The 21,650-nt window shown below is 31.0% G+C and overlaps 1 protein-coding gene and 1 pseudogene across 1 annotated transcript; both read left to right on the forward strand.

Moving 5' to 3' along the window:
* Nucleotides 1-7,897: 7,897 nt before the first annotated feature.
* LOC107462159 (uncharacterized) lies at nt 7,898-10,919 on the forward strand. Its single transcript, XM_016080727.3, has 4 exons — nt 7,898-9,813; nt 9,968-10,228; nt 10,391-10,507; nt 10,604-10,919. The coding sequence occupies exons 1-4, from the start codon at nt 8,701-8,703 to the stop codon at nt 10,682-10,684; spliced, it is 1,572 nt and encodes a 523-aa protein (XP_015936213.1). The 5' UTR covers nt 7,898-8,700; the 3' UTR covers nt 10,685-10,919.
* Nucleotides 10,920-14,128: 3,209 nt separating this feature from the next.
* Nucleotides 14,129-16,261, forward strand: LOC107462158 (pentatricopeptide repeat-containing protein At2g20710, mitochondrial-like; annotated as a pseudogene).
* Nucleotides 16,262-21,650: the final 5,389 nt, after the last annotated feature.

Raw genomic sequence — 21,650 nt, forward strand, 5'->3', positions numbered from 1 at the left:
ATTGTCGAATTGTCCATCGACTCTAGTTTTAATAAAAATGAATATGATGATGTTGCAGACTTTGATGATGATATTAATTTTTAATAGGGTAATCTTTTTTAGCTTGTATTATTTTAGCTTACATTGTTCTTTACATATATTGTTCTTTACATATTGGATTATGGCTATTGTTTTAAGTTCTATATTTATATTTGGGTCACCTTTTTCAAGTTTGTTCCATTTGCAATCGTTGGGGTGGTTCTTATATAAAGTGCAGGATTGTTAATTATTTAGTCATGTTTCATCCTTGGTGTGCTCATCAGAAGGTATTTCTTGTATAGAGAACCACCAAATTTGTTTATTTGTCTACAAAATGTAGACCCAACTAATAATTATCTTATCTTACGCATAGAAACATGTCATTGACTACTAAATTTATCAACAGATATCTAAACATTTAAAATTGACACATGGTCACATCTTTGAATAACTTCATACATAATAGCCATTAATATTTTGATACGAAAAAAAAAGTCAAAATAAAGAGCAAAGCCTTTCTAAGAAAATACGAAGATCATACCTATAATCCATTATGCAAACAACAGGAGGATCTGCATCTGGAGACACTATTACCTGCATAAAATAAGTTTCACTCACGTCAGAAGTATAACATTTTAACCAACCCCCATTAAAAAATTAAATGGTCCACTGAATCAAATCAAATATTATAAACCATTTGCATATTATTTTAGCTTGTATTGTTTTAATATTGTCTTTAATATATATGTAGGTCATGCCTCCTCGGGTCAAGGGTAAAGGTGTCAAGGGTTATAGAGGTTCTCGCACCAACGCCGCAACCGCTATTTCAACCACCTCCACCTCTTTTGGGACTTCGGTTATGTCAGATTTTTAGTCAGGACCACTTAGCCAGCAACCATATTTGATGGTACCTAATCAAGGCTACACGTGTCTTCCTCTATCAAGTTGGCCTACTCTAGGATGTATGGATCCCCCTTTTCCACCCCCTCCTCCAATTTCGAATCCTCCTCCGCCTCGCGATTCCAATCTATTAGTTGGTTTAAAGACACCTAAAAGCTCTAGTACATCTCCTCCATCAGAGACTGCATCAGTTCCTAATAGTGTCACAAAAAAAAGATTGGTTCTTAATGGAAAAATAAAGTAAAATTTGGATCTCTCCATAACTAAATACAAGTTGATTAAACAAGGTAATTATTAATTTTGTTTGTATATATTTTCACTAGTTATATGCTTCCTGATTATTATTAAAGTGCTAATAGACTAAAGATATGTGTTTACTACTATATTTTAATTTTATATTAAAGTGCTAATGGTTTACTTTCTTTTTTACTTTGCTATAAGACAGAGCCTATAAATGGTTTATTGTTGAAACAACAACAGAAACTTAGAGACATAATTTGTCTTTAATCATATCCAAAATTTGTAGATTTATTTTATTGGATTGAATTTAAAATTATTTATGATGGTGGGTATGCTGGTATTGGACCTAGCTTAAGTGAATGCATGTTGACACTGATTATGTTTTTATGCAAGTGGTAGTTGAAGTGTAAACTTAGATTCTCTCTTATCTCATTTCTATTGTAATTATACATTCTTTATTTTCTTTTGCCCTGATTTTTTTATCAAATTTCTCTCATGTCTCATTATTTTTACTCTCTTTATTGCTGTTATCAAAATCTGTCCTAACTTTTAGACATTTTTCTTTTTACCAGTGTAAACTTAGATTCCCTCTTATCCCATTTTATTGGATATAAATTTGTTCATTGCCATGCTTTGGTGCGTGTCTAGATTGCTTGTGTAGTAGGAGACCTGTTATGTTATACTTTGTGGCCTCTATATGTTGATTGAAAACTTGATTGAATATTGTTCATGTGATTTGAATCTTATAAGTAACAACTTGATGAGTATGTGCAGAGTCACTTTCTTATTGATGATGATGATGAGTTATTTTAGAGGGCTTTCAAGTATAGGACAAGTAAGCGATTTAGTCAAATGATGTCAGATATCCGTGAGGGTGTGGATACAACCCACGAATGACTAATTCCTGCTTACAAAAAGGTGTTGGAAAGGTATTGGGAAATAGATGAGAAATGGAAAAATATAAGGAAGAAAGCAAGGGAGAATCGAGCATCACTCTTAGGTAGTTCTGTTTATTGCAGTGGTTCTATTCCATTGAGCTCAATTATATAGAGGATGGTAACATAATTTAAGTGACTTTAGATCTTATTTAATAGACATCTATTTATGTAAAATTTTTCTTATTTTGTGTTTTATGTGGAACAGAAGAAGCAGTTAGGTCGTACACCAACTCACGAGGAGGTCTTCAAAGAAACCCACACACTTAAAAGTGACAAGTCTAAATGGGTGGACAAGCGCTCTCAAGACACTTATGTGAGATATAACATAAATGTTAAATTAATGTACATGCTGCCACTTGAATATTTATATACACACATGCATGTATATATGCAACTAGAAATGCTTAATTAGTTTAAGGTATGATTAAGTGAAAGATGAGTTGTTAAATTAATAGTTCAATTAGTGGATTGATTTGAGAGTGGAGAGCAAGAGGAAAAGGATCCAACAGTTTCAGCAGATACCATGATCAAAATCAAACCAATTAGCAATCATAATAATGCCTTCTCATAGTAAATCTCTTCTGAAATTCAATTTCATATTTTGAATCAAATTTCAAGGTTCAGAAAATGAATAGATATTAGATTATTAACATGTAGCTAGCTAGATCCAAATCTGATGATTCTTCATTATTTTCCAAGTGTTGTGTGTAAAATACAAAAAAGAGAGATCACACATTTAATAATTTGACATTTTAAATCTTGTAATGAAGGTTAAAAACATTTTTTGGTAGACATAATCAAGTCATAAGTGCCGTATTATTGTTAAATAGTGTACTATATTGTTTGAAACTTGATTATATAATTGATATAATCATTGTGTAACAGGAGAAATTTATAAAAAAGTTGGTAAAAGTTCAGGCCCAATATGCCGAGGCTCAAGCACAGGGAATGGAGTTACCATCAATTGATGAAGACTTGATTTGGGAGAAAGTGTGTGGTGGGCAAAAGAAGAGTCGAGTTTATGGAAAATGGTCATTCTTTTCTAGCTCTATCAAGTCTGGAACCACTTTTGCCAATTCTGTATCTGGAAAAGCACCTAAAAATCAAAATTTTGTTCCTGATTTGTGAGAACAGATTCATAATCTCAATGAAGAGCTTTTTCAGCGTGTTACTCAACAAACAGATGAGCGTATTAGTAAGCTGTTAGATACACGCTTGGCTCATTTGGAAAAGACTCAAAAGAAATTAGAAAAGTTGGAACGGACAATTGGAAAGGCCAAGAAGGAAAAGCTGAAACATAAGAGATGGAATGAGGCTTATGTTAGCTATTATGAGAAGGTTAGAGCGTCAATTAGTTCTAGTGCAGTTCCACTACCACTGCCACTGCCGCCACCCTCAATCTCTTTGGATGAGGATTATGACGAGGAGGAGGATGAAGATGACACTGAAGACTATAACTGATAGTTTTAGTATGGTTGAACAATATACTGGGAATTATAGTTGATTATCAATACACTTTGTTTATGTTTTGAATTATATTGGCTTGCTTGTTTATAATACTTTTCTTTTAGTTTGATAATACGATGAATTTGCTTATTTTTTGAAATATTCGAATACAAATTAGATAAAAATTTGTATTAAATTTATATTTATTTTGTATGAAAACAAGTTTATTTTGTAATTGAAAAAATCTAAAAAAAATCTATTTTACCTTACTGACGGTTTTACAGGCGGATTTTTTGTCTGTATTAAGAGTGTGAGATGATTTTCCAAGGTTCAAATTACAGACGAAAAATCTGTCGAAAAATATGTTGCCAATTACCGACGAAAAATTTGTTGGAAAATCTGTTTGTAATTACCGACGGAAAATCTGTTGAAAAATCTGTCTGTAATTACCGACAGAAAATCTGTCAGAAATTTTGTCGCTTCAGAGAAATGGATGGAGAATTTACTGAGGAAAAATCCGTCGGTAACTGGTGAAAATTCGTCGGTAATTTTTCGACGGAAAAAATTCGTCGGTAAATAATTTTTTACGAGGCTTTTATAGAGGGACAAAATCCATCGGTAATTTCGTCGGTAACAAAAAATCTGTCTATAATAAAGATTAAATCTGTCTGTATTAATCTATTTTCTAGTTGTGTGTTAATATCCTATATTCTACTATTCTTTCAAAGAATAAAACTATTTTAAAATAAATAAATAAGGAAGATGAAATAAATATAAAATAAAAAAGTATAAATAGATAATTATAGTAATAATTTATCATAATTAATATCTCAATATAAAAAGTATAAATAGAGTGTTTTTTTATTGTTTATATTGACTCAGATCATACTCCTATTTATATATGCATGGAGTGCTTATTTTCAATCTTCATTTAATGTGATTTTTCTTGGTAACATGAGCATTTTATCATGGAAAAGTTGAGCCGCCCATGGACATCTATATCACAACACTCCTCTTTGAATATCCATTTCGAATTATTCCTCATTAAAATCTTACTAAAGAAAAACCCAACGAAAAAAAATTTTAATGAAGGAAAAAGAGTACAATATCCTTTGTCATGGGGACTGCCTCATTAAAAGTCTTGTCAAGAAAAATCTAATAGGTAGAAAAACTTGACAAAGGAAAAAAGAGTACAGTCTTCCCCTCTTGCCGAAATTATTTTATATATCGAAGTCGGCGCATCCCAATCTGATGTACCAATCTTTTAAAGGAGGATTTTGGAAGTGACTTTGTAAATAAATCTGCCAGATTATCGTTTGAGCGGATCTGTTGGATATTAATTATTCCTTGATTTTGAAGGTCATGAGTAAAGAAGAATTTGGAAGAAATATGCTTTGTTCTATCACTTTTGATGTATCCACCTTTAAGTTGAGCAATGCATGCTGTATTATCTTCAAACAGAACAATTGAAGCTATCTTATGCTCAATCAGTTCACATGATGACAGAATATATTGGATCAAACTCTTGAGCAAAAACACTCGCGACTAGTTTCATGTATCGCTAGTATTTTTGCAAGATTAGAGGATGTTGCTGCAATCGTCTGTTTTGTGGACCTCCATGATATAATTGTACCACCATATTTGAATAGGTATCCTATTTGAGATCTTTCTTTGTGTGGGTCAGACAAAGTATCTTTCATCTGCATAGCCAACTAGCTACGACTTGGATCCATATGGATAAAACAATCACAGATTTGGATCCTCTAAATTTTGAATTTTTACTTTAGAGGGTAAAGTGTGATCTTCTACCCTTGAATGGTTTCTCTCTCATATTTATTCTTGGCTCCACCTATAAAATAAATGGTGAGAAATCACACTTTACTCTCTAAAGTGAAATTTAAACTTTATAGGATCCAAATCCAACAATCACATATCAACCATTCCATGAAGATATCAAAAGATTTGTTTGATTCCATTCTAATGTCTTCTGGTTGGAGAGGAAATATACCTTGCTAGTAAATTCACAACAAATAATATATCAGGTCATGTATTATTAGCAAGATATCTTAGTGCCCCAATGATACTGAGATATGGTACTTCAGAACCAAGAATATCTTCATTTTCTTCTTTAAGACGAAATTGATCATTTTCCACATCCAAAGACCTTAGGATCATTGGGGTACTTAATGGATGCGACTTATCCATATAAAATCTATTCAAGATCTTTTCTGTGTATATTGTTTGATGAATGAAGATCTTATTTTTTGTATGCTCGATCTGCAGATCTAGACAAAATTTAGTCTTTCCAAAATCTTTCATCTCAAACTCTTCTTTTAGAGTTTTTATAATTGTTGGAATCTATTCAGGAGTTTCAATGATATTTAAATCATCAACGTACATAGCAATTACAATGAATATAGATGCAAATTTTTTTATGAAAACACATGGACAGATATCATCATTCTTAAATTCGTTTTTGACTAGATACTCAATAAGACGATTATACCACATTCGTCTAGATTTCTTTAGACCATATAAAAATCTTTGCAATTTGACTGAGTATAACCCCTGTGAATATTCATTGGATGGTTTAGATATTTTTAGTCCTTCAGGGACGTTCATATAGATATCACGATCTAATGATCTATATAAATAGGCTGTTATCACATCCATTATATGCATATATAGTTTATAGTATGCAGATAAACTGACCAAATAATGTAAAATTATTACATCTACTATAGGAGAATATGTTTCTTTATAATCTATAACGGACCTTTGTGAAAAATTTTGCGCCACAAGTCGAGCTTTGTAGCGTACAACTTCATTTTTCTCATTTCGTTTTCTCATAGATACCCATCTGTATCCAACAGGTTTTACATCTTCTGGTGTACGGACTATAGGTCCAAAGACTTTACGTTTTGCAAGTGAGTCTAACTCAGTTTTCATAACTTTTTCCCATTTTTGTCAACATTCTTTTGTCGACATTTTTCGACTATTCTTGGCTCAAGATCCTTACTTTTATGCATGATGTTTAATGTCACATTATATGCAAATATTTTATTCATAATTATTTTATTTCGATTATATTTTTCTCCTGTAAAGACATAATTTATTGAGGTTTCATTATTTTTACAATTTTTAGATTTCCAGGTACCTGAACGTCTTTTGTCATCAAATCTATATCAGAATTTTGGATGACTGTAGGTGTCTTTATTATGTCTTTATTGTTTTCAACAGGAATAGTATTTACCTCATTTCTTTTTCAAAGATTTTTATCTTTGGAACTGACATATCTACTACGTTTCTAACGTGAATTTGTTTCAGTGGACATTCGGTGACCATTAGAAGAGTGTTTTTTTATTGCTGTGTACATTGCCTCAAATCATGTACCTATTTATATATACATGGAGGACTTATTTTCAACCTTTATTTAATGTGATTTCTCTTAATAATATAAACATTTTATTATTAAAAAATTAAACTGTCCATGGACATCCATATCACAACAAAAATTATATTATGAGTCAAATTTGTGCATTATAATTTATTTTTAAAATTTAAAATGATAAATCTTTTAGTTTCATTTGCATAATTTATAGTCCACACTCTAGTTAAACACATTATTATCTAATATCACTGTAAATATTTGTAAAAAGTAATCATTCAGTTACGATTTTTTAATTTTAGAGTCTTATTTGAACATTGAATAAAATTGAAGAAACTTGCATATCAATTAACCAAAAATATTAAGACGTCTAAAACGCTTGATTCTCATGATCTACGATTCTATGTAAATGCAGATCACAATATTTTTGTGTCACTGTTAATGTTAAGTCATGCCCTTTTGATTGAAATGGAATATTCACTCTTATTATGCGTTCCTTGATATGATTAAGATAGGAAATAGATAAATAAAATATGAGATCCAGATTTATAACAGCTCAATAATGAAGAAAACTATACCATCTAAATATACCTGTTTATGATATATTGTGCTCAATTATTCAACAAACTAAAATAATGTGATAAGTGTATCTTCCATATCCATCTATGATAGAGCATTAGAGCTAAATGCTAATAATAATTAGGTTAGTTTTAGAAATTATGAAATTGTTTGAGACTAGGATAGTGAAAAAATAAATGTCGTAAAGCATCTAAATTCAAAATTCGAATCTGCTTCAACTCCCCGTATTCTGGTAGTCCCTTATCCAAAAAACTTCAACGGCACTCAACCACCGTTAGATCGAAAAGAATCAAACGGCCAGAAACGAATCCGGCACAGATCACCAAACTCCTCACACCCACCGATGCGGGGCACTATTTAATCCACCACGAGAATCGTGCTACTACCATCACATTTTCATAGCCATAAGTCCATAACAAATACTCTTCATTTCTCCAATTGAAATTTCAGTTACGATTAGTTTTCCCTTTTTTATTTTCTCTCTCTCTCGTTTCTTTTTCATTTTCTTGGTTTATTTTCTTTCTTTCCCTCTCAATTTTCCCTCACTTTATCGCGCTTTCTCTCTGTCCAAACACCTTCCCCTTCTCCGTTTCTCTGCGGCAGATGGAGATGCCAATGGAGGATTCGCGCTCCTGTGAAGTTCTCTCACTGCTCCTCGACGCCTTCCTCAGACACGCTCGATCTCCGCAATTACCTAACACTTCTTCTATACGTGCCAGGCAACGAATATCTGGTTTTACGACGCCGTTTTGAAAAGGTTCTTCCTCCTCTTCGATTTAGCTGTTTTACTCTCCTCGCTTTTTCAGTGTTCGTCTTTTGTTCTTCGCTGTTTAGCTCGAAATTCCTGGAATTAGGATAGTTGACTTGCGGCTTCTTGCCATGCGTTTCGAATTCTTGCTGTTAGTGTTGGTCAATGCTTGTGCGGGAGCTGAATTTTAGTCAAATTTCCTATCGATTGAAACTGTTGTCACTATGAAAAATCTTCTGTCTTGCTGTTGTGGAAATTGGAATCCCTAGGATTTGGAGCTGAGCTAGCAAGAGTTTTTGTCGAATCTTGATCTGGAAGAAGCGTTAGAAGCATGTGTTTTTTGTAATTTCGGAGCAATTCTCGTTGTATCTGAGTGTTTGTGGTGGTTCTTGAAGTCTGTGGTGTTGAATCTTTGGTTTAGTTGCTTTTGGAGGAAATTCGAAATGAGAGGGAAGAAAAAAGGGCTTTCGAAGGCTACTGTTGCTGAGCTGAAAGAACAATTGGCAAAGAAAATACTGAGAAATGTTAGAGCCCAAGGGCATCCCTACGTTGAGCTACGTAAGCTTGGAAAGAAGAACAACATTTTTTTCTGCATTCTGTGTCTTAAGACGTGTTTCACTGATGATGTTCTGTATCAACATTTGAGAGGCAATTTGCATACGCTGAGACTGTCTACTGCTAAGATCACTCTTCTGAAACCAAATCCCTGGCCTTTTAATGATGGTCTTGTTTTCTTTCATAATTCAAGTGAAACGGATAAAGACTTGGAAACAACAGATGCTAGTCGGATAAAGCTGTTGAAGCTTACAGACATTGACAGTGACAAGGATCTCTCTCTTGTGAAGATTGATGAACCCATTCAGTCAGATGTTCAACCAAGTTCAGCTGATGATACACTGGATGATGGTCATACTTTGGTGATTCGGAAGTTGCAAATTGGGGACGAAAATGTTGATATAAAGGTCAGGAATATAGGCTGGGGAAAGATTGCTGCCAGGTTCCTTGAGAAGGATCATCGGGTCAGCGGGGTTAGAAGAATATGGTGTGAATGGTTAGGACAAGAGAAGAATGTTGAACAAGATTATGGCAAGGTTACAAAGCATGATTTTGCTCTTGTTATTTTCTCCTATAATGGTGACTTGGGGCGGATTTTTGAAGAAGACAAGTCATCTCTGCCATCTGCTAGTATGTCAGAGTCAGAAAGTGAGAGAGATGGTGGCCGAAAGAGAAAGAAAATATCGTCATCTGCTAGTGTGTCAGACTCAGAAAGTGAGGGAGATGGAGGCCGAAAGAGAAAGAAAAGATCACATGATTCATCTACAGAAACCTCAAAGGATTCCACCACAAGATTGCCTATTGATCAAAATGACAAGCAGCTTCTTGCTCAAATAATTTCGAGCAAGGCTGCAAGAAAAGAATTGAGACGGCGAAAACGGATAGCAGCAGAGAAACTATGTAATGTATGTCATCAAAAAATGTTTCCTGGTAAAGATGTAGCAGCACTTCTGAATTTGGAGACTGGAAAACTAGCATGCAGTACTCGGAATAAGATTGGGGTAAGGACATTTTTTTTTATCTTGAGTCGGTTATTGGTTTTGGGTAATACAACTTGAAAAAGAATCTTGTGATATTGAATTTGAAATTATATTTCAAAACACGTGTTACATTTATCAGATTAAAACAATACTGACACCTGACATTTACTTGCAGTTATTTCATGTGTTTCATGCGTCCTGCATTATACACTGGATACTCATGTGTGAATCTATCATAATAAAAAATCGACTAGTACTTCCAACTAGACGAGTAGCAAAGAAGAAGGCTGTAGTTAGCGATAACCAAACTGTGAAAAGAGATGACCCTGAAAAACGAATTAAATGTGTATTCTGCCCAGAGTGCCAGGGTACTGGTATGGCTACCACTGATGTTGATGAGCATAGCCTTGAGCGTACACCCTTTACATTGGATGAGGTTTGATAATTACTTGGATAATCCTTGCTTTGTCTTTCAACTTTTATTAAACATGCTTTAGCCCAATTTTTTAAGAAAAAGAACAAATAAGTTGTTTCAGTATGAATATTTCCTTTTGTAAATATTTGATGTGTCTCAATAAGATTATTCGGAAATCTTCAGAAATTCAAGTTCCAAATGCTGACAGTTCATGGACGCCTGAATTGGATAAAAAATCCTGAAGTGGTGCAGAATTGCTCAATTGGTCTTGACTTCCCTCCATCGGAGGAGGTATTTCAGGTACCCAAATTTTTTTCATGCATTAGTTTCATATAAATTTGGGCAATGTTTCGTTTTTCATCTTATGGTAATGTATTGCGTTTGCTGTGCTTGTAGGAAAAAGTTGAATCCATAAAATTGCTGCCTTTTTATCGTGCTGATCTTGAGTGTGGTGACGGTGCTCAGAGTGGGGCATAGGATTTTTGCTTTACCCTGGAATTGATTCTCACATAACAATTAGATAATCTTTTTATATATTGCCGTCTGTTAATAATTGTAAGAACTATGAGTAATTGTGTAGCTTTTCAGGTTAAGGTAGGTTTGCCAGATTTGGATATATAAACCTCGTAGATTAAAGACCTGATTGAGCATTGGGATTGTACATTGATGACATACGTTTACAATGTAAGTAGTACATAATTCGAAAAGTAAATCACAGTGAATTTAGTGTTGCTACTCTAAATCAAACATATAATAGCTTAGTTGCGTATGAAATACGAATACTCTTATCGGAGAGTTGAACAAAACATAGGGAGAACGAGGTCTCATGAGTGAGGCAAACGAAAGAAATAGCCACTCAGTTGCAAGTTGCAACTCAACACAAAATAAATCAGCATATTTGCACCAAAGCAAACTAATTTAGAAACTTAAAAGATGGCTCAACCGTCTTAAGTATCTCGGGTAAATTGACTAATTAATTCTCTTATCTATGATTCTACCGTCATTTGTACGTCCAAATACCATCAATTTGCACCTTTGTGTATTGTGGATATACAAGTCAAATTAATAGTTTAATACAAATTTAGTTCAGAAGTGATTTTAGTGTTCTAAAAATACTCGTTAAAAAAGATTTTTTTTGTGTATTTAATCCATAAATAGTCTTTTGAATAATTTTTAATCTTTTATAGTTTTTTAATTAATATTTAAATCACTTGTTAAAAAAATCTTAATAAAAATAATTTAGCTGGCATAATTGTATTGACAATATATAGATAATTATAGTAGTATCAGTGTTTAAATTTCTAAAAATAGTTGTCTGATGAAGTCTAATTTTATGTGAATTATTGTATGCATTTTAGGAATTTTATGCAATTTTTCTATACTTTTTATGCTTAAGTGACTAGATTTGTAACTCTTGATTCTAAATGTGATTAGTGATAAATTTGTATGATTTTTTGCCATAAATTAAATAGGTTTAAATATTTAATCATCTATTTGGTATCTTGATATGTTTATTAGTGCTTCAGGTTAATTTAGATTTAAGGGGAGCAGGATATATGACTAAAAAAGAAAAGAATCACAAAACAAGAAGTTCAGCATTTTTTGTCTCGCCCAAGTAAAAAAGTATCGCCCAAACGAAAAAATTTAGCTTAGGCAAAATTTTTCACTTAAGCGACAGTGCTGTCACATATATGAGTTAATGAACATGTGGACTCGCGATTTGGGCCTCAAAAAGGCCCCAAAATATCAGACTTTTGAAGTATTTCAATGAAGAATACAAGGGAGAACACTAAATAGTCTTATGTTTAGTTTTAGGATGTTTTAGTTAAAATTCTAGAAACAGAAGCTCCAACTTCTCTCTAGAATTCTAGGATTTCTAGTTAATTTTCTCAAATTTTAGGTTTTAGTTTTGTTTACTTGTAGTTTTAAACTTATAATTTCTTATTTTGCTACTTTAGTTTCTTAGAGGTTCTTGTTACTTTCTCTATTTTGCTATTTTTAATTTATGAATCATTGTTGAATTCTAATTTTTCATTAATGCAATTTAATGTTTTATGTTTTATTCATACTTAATTGAGTTGTTATTATTGCTTTCTTGCATTAGTTAGTTGTAGTTTTTATTAATTTTAGTAATTTATGATATTTTTTTTATGCACACAAAGTGTTTTCAAAATGTTTAAATTAGTTATAGAGTATATTTTTCATTCTTGACTTGGATTGGGAACTTGCGTGATCTTGAGTTATTAATGTCCAAGTTGATTGATAATTTAAAAATTTTAATTAATCTTGTTTTCATTGACGCTAATCTTTTACACTAATTAAGTTTGCTCTTTGTAATTATCATGTTATGGTTAGTGACAAAGATGGTGATCCTTAACCCTCAACCCTTATCAAGATCTTTTTAGCATTTGAATTTGCTTTCATTTTCTAGTTAATTTTCTTAATTGCTTTTAGTCTAATTTTTCTTACTGTTTAGATATTTCATTGCACTTTAATTTTTTGTTATTTCAATTCTTGTTAATTGTGAACAAATTCTCTTTTTTTTTCATAAGTAATAATTGAGTACTCTATTGTGATTTTTAGGGAGAATAACCCAAGATTAAACTCCTGTTTATTGATTTAAATTTGTGACATCTTTTACTAAACTTTGAAGAGCGTTGAATTTCAATATAGAGCTACAAGGAATCTTGAACTTTAAACTTGTGAATTTCTAAACCGGTGTTCAGCGCTCGTTCATCGTTATAAGAGTTAATACTCACAATGACCCCTGAATTTTGACCTCCGACTCAATTTAGTCCTTTAATTTCTAATTGACCCAAATTGTACCTTGAAATTTTAAGGCATGACTCAAATTGACCTTCCGTCCATTTCCATCAGTGGAAAGATGACGTGGCATGATTAAATGACGTCGCGTTGCTGTTCACGCCTAAACGACGTTATTTTAGTTCTTTTGTTACACAAACTTGACCCCTTTCTTCTTCCTCTTCCTAATTCGAACAGTAAACCTCCAACTCTCTCCATTTCATCTCAGTTCACGTTGTCGCGCCTCTCGTCAAATCTACTACATCTTGTGCTCACGAGTCGCGTCTTGCCTTTTTCTTCCATCTTGCCTCCTGTTCACTCTCTTACACAGTCACACACTCACACTCATAAATCTGTTGTTGCCCACCGCACAGTTGCTTCCATGCCACCGTCTTCTCTACATCTTGTCCCGATTCCTGTGCATCTCTGGTACTACATTATCGTCTCCGTCCGTAATTCGCTTTTATTATGTTGTCGTGTCTTTTTGTTTCTCTGTGACTGTGTGTCTCTCATCGTCATCGTCGTGTCCTCATCCGGTGGGACTCGCATTCCCGCTCGTGTTGTTGCTGCCTCCTCCTCACCAATCTTTGCATTACCATGCTTGGTCTCCCTCTTCTTCTTCCACGTTCTGCCTTCACATTAAATAAGTTTTTTAATTTTTTTTAGTTCCAGTTATTAGATTATAATATATTGATTTGTTGCTATTTTTATATGATTATGATGAATTGAGATGTTGCTTTTATATTATTACGGTAAATTGAGCTTAATTCTTTTGTTTGATTTTTTTAATTTTATTGTCAGACAACCAAAAATAATATTAAAGACAAAAAGGAAGAATAGTCAATTGAAGTATTTTTAAATATTAGAGACAAAATTAAATCAAAATAAATGTTAAAAATATTTTTAAAAATAATAAAAATGTTAAAAATAAAAGATATATTTTATCCAAAAATTAAAAATGATATATCTTTAGAATTTAATTTTCACATTTTGTTGATGAAAGATAATTTAGGATTTTACACGAATATAATTGTACATCAATAAAAATATTTAACTTTTAAATACACTGTTTAAAAACTCATTTAAAAGCACAAATCATCAGTCAGTGTTCGTTGGGCATTCGTATACTCGCCCTACTTGTGACTTGTGAGGAAGGAGAGAAACGCAGAGTTGAGAGTTGAGAGCGAAAGTGACGATGTTGTTTCGATCAAGTTTCAAACTTTTCAATACCTCCCGTGTTTCTGCCTATCAATTATACTCAACAGAAGCACTGCTTTCTTCTTCTTCTTCTTTCTCAGAACTCCATCGTCAAATAATTGGGGATAATGGGGACCCCACAATCCCACTGACTCCCGTTCTCAACCAATGGCTTCAACATGGCGGATCCCTCACTCACAAGCAAATCCAACATCTCATCTCAACCCTCTCTTATTCACGTCGCTACACGCACGCCCTTCAGGTTTTGCACTTCAAGCTCCAACCTTTATTTTTCTTTTAGGATATAGTAAAGCTTATTCAATGGTACTCCTTTAATCTAACACACTGAATGCAGCTGGTTTCTGATTCGGATTCATGTTCGTTTTTGGTGGCTGACAATATAAATTATAGTCGGATCATTGTTTTGTTTCATTTATTTAGGCAAAGTTTGTGCAAGTTGAAAATGGTGTTCTGTTCTATGTTACTTTGATGTTAGTTTGTTTAGTTAGTTTATGTATACGATAAGATACTATGGTGGCGTTTGCTTCATTAATCTTATCACTTCTAAAGGGATAAGGATAAGGATAAGTTTTAGTTATAGTTGTTATTGATATTTTTGTATTGCCTAATCATTGATTGGATTATAATTTCAACCGGGTAAGTCAATTGAATCGTGATAATTGATAGGGAGGTTTACTAGTTGGTTCAATTTTTAAAACGATGTTTATAGTATTGTTGTGCTTGAATTATGGCACCTAATATCGGGAGTTGATGAAACATTGCTTTTATTAGATATCAGAATGGATGAGTGAGTCAAGTAAATATAACTTGACCCCAGGACCTCTTGAAATGCTATGCAGAGCATAAATCTTTGGAGAAAGCGGAGGCTATCATGAAGAAAATTAAGAAGGTTTGTCCCGTTAACTCCCCCACGTGTTACAATATGATGTTGAAACTCTATGCGCAGTTAGGAAAATATGACAAATTGGATAGTCTAATGCGAGAAATGATGGAAAAGGACATATGCAACGGTGCTACCTATACTATTCGGTTGAATGCATATGTTGCTGCTGCAGACATAGAAGGGATGGAGAAGTTACTAATGAGGATGGAAGTTGATCCTCTTGCAACTGTTGATTGGTATACTTACACTACTGCAGCAAATGGTTATCTGAAAGGTGGCAATGTCGAGAAGGCCTTGTCAGCACTGAAGAAATCAGAACGGTTAGCTGTAGGCAGGAGCAAGAGGCTTGCCTATGAATGTATTCAAACTATATATGCCACTAGTGGTAATAAGGATGAGGTTTATCGAATTTGGGATAAGTGCAAAGCCTTGAATGGATTTCAGAACAAAGATTACCTCTGTATGTTAAGCTCTTTGGTGAAGCTAGCTGACATTGATGGAGCTGAGAAGATCTTGGAAGAATGGGAATCCAATTACAAAGTTTTCGACACCAGAATTCCACATCTTATGATCCGCGCTTATTGTAACTATGGTATGTTGGATAAGGCTGAGGCTTATATCAAGAGGCTTTTGGATAGTGGCAAGCAATTGCATGCGTCTACATGGGATAATTTGGCAGATCACTATTGCACAGATAATGATATGGAGAAAGCAGTTCAAGCAATGAAGAATGTGCTCTCTGCAAAAAGACCAAGATGGAGGCCTAATCCCTTAGTTTTGGCTGCATCTTTAGAGTACCTGAAGGAAAAAGGAGATTTGGAATCAGTGTTTCAGATTCTCAAGTTTTATACTGAAGGTGGTTATCTCTCTGTTGCAACCTATGATAAACTAGTAAGTTATGTTCGTGGTGAAATCCCTGATGCAAAAGCCATTGATCTGATTAGAGTGGAAAATCGATTAGATGAAGACACTGAACATCTTGATGAGGATACAAATGATGTTTGAAGGTAAAGTTTAGTTAGCAGAACTAAATTACATCTCTCAAAATGTGGCCTAGAAAGAGTAGATTATGTAGTCATAGCTGACGGATTAGTGATTAATTTTTGTCCACCTTTGTTTAATATAATAGAGATTGAAGTTGAAGCTTTCATCATGATTTGCCATTAAATCAGCGATCTATTTTTTTCACTTCAACTTTTAAACAATGTTTAGGAAACGCATTGTTTTATTTCACACTCCATGATTTTAAGCGTCTATAGATATTTTTATAATTATTATTTGTTTTTATCGTAGATTATTTGAAGTATAAAAAGTAAGTTAATTTAAATGTACTACAACTAATTAACTGGATTACTATATCACTCTTCAATTGTGCAATTAAGAAATTCTTTCTATTGCTGGTTTTGGACAGCATCCCATGGGTGGTTTGATGCATTACAGTTGCTACCACCAGGGTTTTCAGGTAATGGAGTGTCTCTCAAGTTACAAAACCATAGATATATAGAAACTTGTTTCGTTATGAAGAAAAAATAGGGACAGTTTTTCTGTTAAAAAAAAAGAAAATATGTTTGTCTCTGTCTCTATCTCTTGTCTCTGTTAAATACAAAATTCAAACGTAATCTTGGTCGATTCTTAACTCATCATCATCACTACATCAAACCAAAGCATTCAACTCGTAAGAAGCTACTGCAAATATTTCCGGTAAATCCTCTTATCCAAGGTACTGCCGTCAATTGCAAGTCCAAATACCCCAATTGGCACGTGTTGATATACAACTCAAATTAATAGTTTAGTAAAAATTTAGGTAAGTGTTTTTAGTGTTCTAAAGATCTACTCGTTAAGAAGATAATGAAATTTTTTCTTATAATTTTTCTTTTATAATATTTTTAATTAATATTTAAATGACTTTTTAGCAAAAATCTTAATAAAAAACATTTAGCTAGCATAATGTATTGACAAAATGTAGATAGTTATAGTAGTATGACTGTACTACAAACTAACAGTAGTCGTCATACTCTCACTATACTGCAGTAATTAACAATAATGTTACATATTTAAATTTTTTTTGCCAACTAAGACTAATTAAATTAATCTAAACTTAATAAATACCATTTTTATTATATGCAGCTTATGATACATAGATACTGACACGGACACGGGACACGATACGACACAGGACACATTAACACGCGAATTTTAAAATTTTACATGACACGGAGACACGCATACATAGAAAATATAAAGTATTTTTTAGATAAACTGTAATAATATTTTAATATAATTTTTTAAATTATTTTTAATATTTTCTTTTAATTATATCAAGTATTTAAAATATTTTTGTTTTAATAAATAATAATATATACTATATCTAATTTTATTTTAAAAATATATATTAAGAATAAGACCAGACACGCTGAAACGTGATGGTATTTAGGTGTGTCCAAATGTGTCTGGAGAAGAAATTTTTTTTTTTAGACATGGTTTGGACACGCGTGTCGGACGAGTGTCGGTGAGTGTCGTGTCCGAAATGTGTCCGACACGCAGACACGGCAACTCAGCAAAGTGTCCGTGCTTCATAGATGCAGCGTGTACATGTGTGCTTCACTAATGTAAAATATTTTTCTTTGTTTTTGCGTTCTTTTTTTTGCGCATTTCTCCTTCTTTTTCGTTGCGCTCTTTTTTTTCTTCGTGTATTTTCTCTCCATCATCATTCTTGTATTGTTGTTGTTGCTGCATTTTTTTCCCTCATTTTCTTCCTATGAATTTTACGGCATTGATTTTTCTTTTTATTTTATTTTATTCTTTTTAAAAGAGTGAAACAAAAAGAATTATGAGAAAATGAAATAAGAAGAAGATAAAAAAGAAGCAATAGAATATGAAGAGGAGAAAAAGAAAGAGTTTTGAATTATGCATAACTTATCAGAATAAAAATACACCAAAATTTCTTAACAAATATATATAAATTCTTAGTTTTTTTTTTTACTAAAACTTTACTACAAAAGAACAAAAATATCTTCTTTAATGCTGTATTTTTTTCTTCTTCTTCTTTTTTCCTTATTTCTTTCTTTCTTTTAGTTGAATGAATGTAGGTTCATCATCTTCCTAATAATTTTGCAGCATTATGTATTTCTTCTTTGTTTGATTTTTTTTCATTTTTATTCTTGTTAATAGAGTAAAACAAGAAGAAATTTGAGAAGGTAAAATAAAAAGAAAAAGATGAACAAGAAGAAAAAGAAGATAATGATGAAAAAGAAGAAAAAGAAGAAGCAGCACAAGAAGAGGAAGAAGAGGAAAAGTTTTGAATTATGCCTAACTTATAAGAATAAAAATACACCAAAATTTATTAACAAATACACATAAATCTTTTAGTTTTTGCACCGAAACTTTGCTATATAAGCACAAAAATGTGTTCTTTAATACTGTATTTTTTTTATTTCTTTCTTTCTTTTAGTTGAATGAATGTAGGTTTATTGTTTTTATTCTTGTTAAAAGTGTAAAACAAGAAGAAACTTGAGAAGGTAAAACAAAAAGAAAAAGAAGGTGATGATGAAAAAAAAAAGAAGAAGAAGAAGCAGTTGCAAGACTTAGAGTAATTTATCATAGCCTAACGCAAGTAGTTATGGAATGATTAACACTTTAATACTGTGACATTTCATTAGCAAGTTAATGTGTGAGAATAATTGGATCAATTGTGTGCTTTTTGGTCGGGTTGTAGATAATACTCTCCCTTACCTTGAAGAATGAAGGGTTGGACCCCTCATCATTGTGCTGAGTTTTGAATTATGATGAACTTATTAGAATAAAAATAGATCGAAATTTCTTAACAAATACACAAAAATTTCTTAGTTTTTACACTGAAATTATTTAATGATTGCGACACGCAAACTAAGTTCGAAAACAAGCACACAAACAAGAATACATCTAAATTAATTTTAGATCAGCCAACATCGTTAATATGATAAAAATTCAACGATAACGATAATAATAACGACGATAATGATAAAAAAGATAACGATAACGATATAATGATAACGATGATGATGACGATGGAGAAGTAAGAAGAGAAAAACGAATAAAAAGAAGAAATCAAATGAAAAAAATGGAAGAAGAGGAAAAGGTAGTGATGGTGGTGATAATGACAATAACAAAAAAAAAAAGAAAAAACGAAGAAAAAGAAAAAATAGCAACTGAGATGTTAGTAACAAGAAAAAAAAGAGAAAGAGGTGGAGCAGAAGGAGAAAAAGAAGGAAAAAGAAAAGGAAACAGAAAAGGAGAGGACGCGTGATTTAAAAACTGGTTATAACAACTTGAATAAATTTGATTAAATATTTTTCTTGGAGATAAAACTCTATTCTTATATTATTGCGCACTTATACTTATCAAAACCTAATTAAATACCTAATCAATCCTAGATAATAAAAAAGTCATCTTCGAATCTGACTATTTGTTCAAAAGATAAAATGACTGATACAATTCAAAAATTTCTATGGGAAAATTATTGTAAAGGACCGTTAGAAAGATTTAATTATTAAAAAGGACCTTTGATATTAAAATTATTAAGAAGGACCAAATCTTTTTATAATATTTAAGAAGAAGAACCAAATCTTTCTATAAAGAGACAAATAGATCTTTAATTATTTTTATTTATTTTTTATAATTTTTATATTAACAATTTTTTTTCTAAAATTTTAGTAATTTTTATTATTTATTTATGTAATTTTTTACTTTTCTGATTTTTTAGCTTTATTTTTCTTGTTGGGTAAAGATCACAAAATTAAAAAAATAAATAAAAATTATTAAAATTTTAAGAAAAATAAAATTTATCAACATAAAGATTATAATTTTTAGAGACCCTGCATTTTATATTTTCTTTGGGACATAGCATTCATGTTAATTTTTTTTAAGAGGTCTCCCATATTCAATTAAGAGGTCACGGATTCGAGTCTTATATCTTTGGAAAAAAAAAGGCAGTCATGTTAATTTAGCCATTAAATTATAATAATAAAACATGATATAAATTCAAAGGTAATTTACGTTAATAAATAGAGATTAAAGTTATACAGATGTCCTACATAAAATTATTTGATTACACATCTGTTTTAAATATATCTATATAAATTAAATTAGATAAATTTAATTATTAATAAGATAAAATATCTAAATAAATCGAATTAGGCTATTTCAATTTATTAAAACAAGTGAAAAATTATATCTGCACTAAATTCTTTAATAAATCTAATCAATCCAATTTAATTTATTATTATAGAAAATACATGATAAATTGAATCGGTTCATAAACTCAATTTACTATAATACATAACACGAAATAAGTATTATTGTGTAAGTATCTGAAGAATAATTATTAATTTAAAATTTTAGATGACCAATTTTAGAAAATAATATTTAGTAAAATTGTTATTAAAATTTTATTTTTTATTATTATTTTAGTAATTTTTATTATTTAAGGGAAAATTATAAAAAATAAATAAAAAATAATTAAAGATCTATTTGTCTCTTTATAGAAAGATTTGGTTCTTCTTCTTAGATATTATAAAAAAATTTGGTTCTTTTTAATAATTTTAATATTAAAGGTCCTTTTTAATAATTAAATCTTTCTAGCAGTCCTTTACAATAATTTTCCCAATTTCTATTTGATTTTCAACCGTAGTTGGTCTAAATAGCTTTTGACACATCACTAATTATCATTTGCAGAAGCTACTTATACTAATTATTTAGTGTCTATTTGAATTACAGTTTGTAAATGGGAGTTTGTATAAAATTAATTTTGCAAACTTGATTTTGATAAAAAGTAAGTTTATGTTAAAGTGATTTATGTTTGGTAATTTTTGTATCAAAATGGATTATAGTAAAATAAATATTGTTTGGCTTATACCATTCAAAATTATTCTTAGATAAAAAATTACTAAAATGGACATCAACTTAAATAATTTTTTATATTATCCTATCATTTTAATTTAGATATTTAAATAGATCTTATTAGTTAATTTTATAATAAAATTAATATTTACATATTAAAATAAAAATAACATATAAAAATAGACAAAATATATTTTTAAATGAAAATAAAAAATATAAATTTTAGATATATATATTTATATATGTAAAAGAATATTTAATAAAATATGTTACATTTTTTAAATATTAACGTAAAAATATTACTTTAGTATTTTTTTACATCGTACTTTTATTCTAGTACTTTCAATAATCTTATTCTTAATATTAATTTAGAATCCAACGTTTATGATTTTATTATTATCTATGATTAATTTTTTATTTAATTTATCTTTTTTTAATGGAATCATAATTTATATTACAAAAAATTACACTAAAACATAGTATATGAGAATTACAATTATAAAAGAAAGTACTAAAAATAATAAAAATTAAATATTTACTCTACAGTGATTGAAACAGATCTAAAATTTTTTGATGATCTTTTTATATAGTATATTTTTAGTATTTTTAGTATTCTTTTTTTAGTATGCTATAATTTTTTACTATTATTATTATTTACAGTTA

The sequence above is a fragment of the Arachis duranensis genome, chromosome 8, assembly GCF_000817695.3.
Source record: "Arachis duranensis cultivar V14167 chromosome 8, aradu.V14167.gnm2.J7QH, whole genome shotgun sequence".
Classification (NCBI taxonomy): Eukaryota; Viridiplantae; Streptophyta; class Magnoliopsida; order Fabales; family Fabaceae; genus Arachis; species Arachis duranensis.

Excerpts from the sequence above, each read along its gene's own strand:
- LOC107462159 (XM_016080727.3), top strand. The coding sequence starts at position 8,701 with ATGAGAGGGAAGAAAAAAGGGCTTTCGAAGGCTACTGTTGCTGAGCTG. Across the intron at positions 10,229-10,390 it reads CACCCTTTACATTGGATGAG|AAATTCAAGTTCCAAATGCT; the intron begins GTTTGATAATTA and ends GGAAATCTTCAG. Across the intron at positions 10,508-10,603 it reads CATCGGAGGAGGTATTTCAG|GAAAAAGTTGAATCCATAAA; the intron begins GTACCCAAATTT and ends CTGTGCTTGTAG.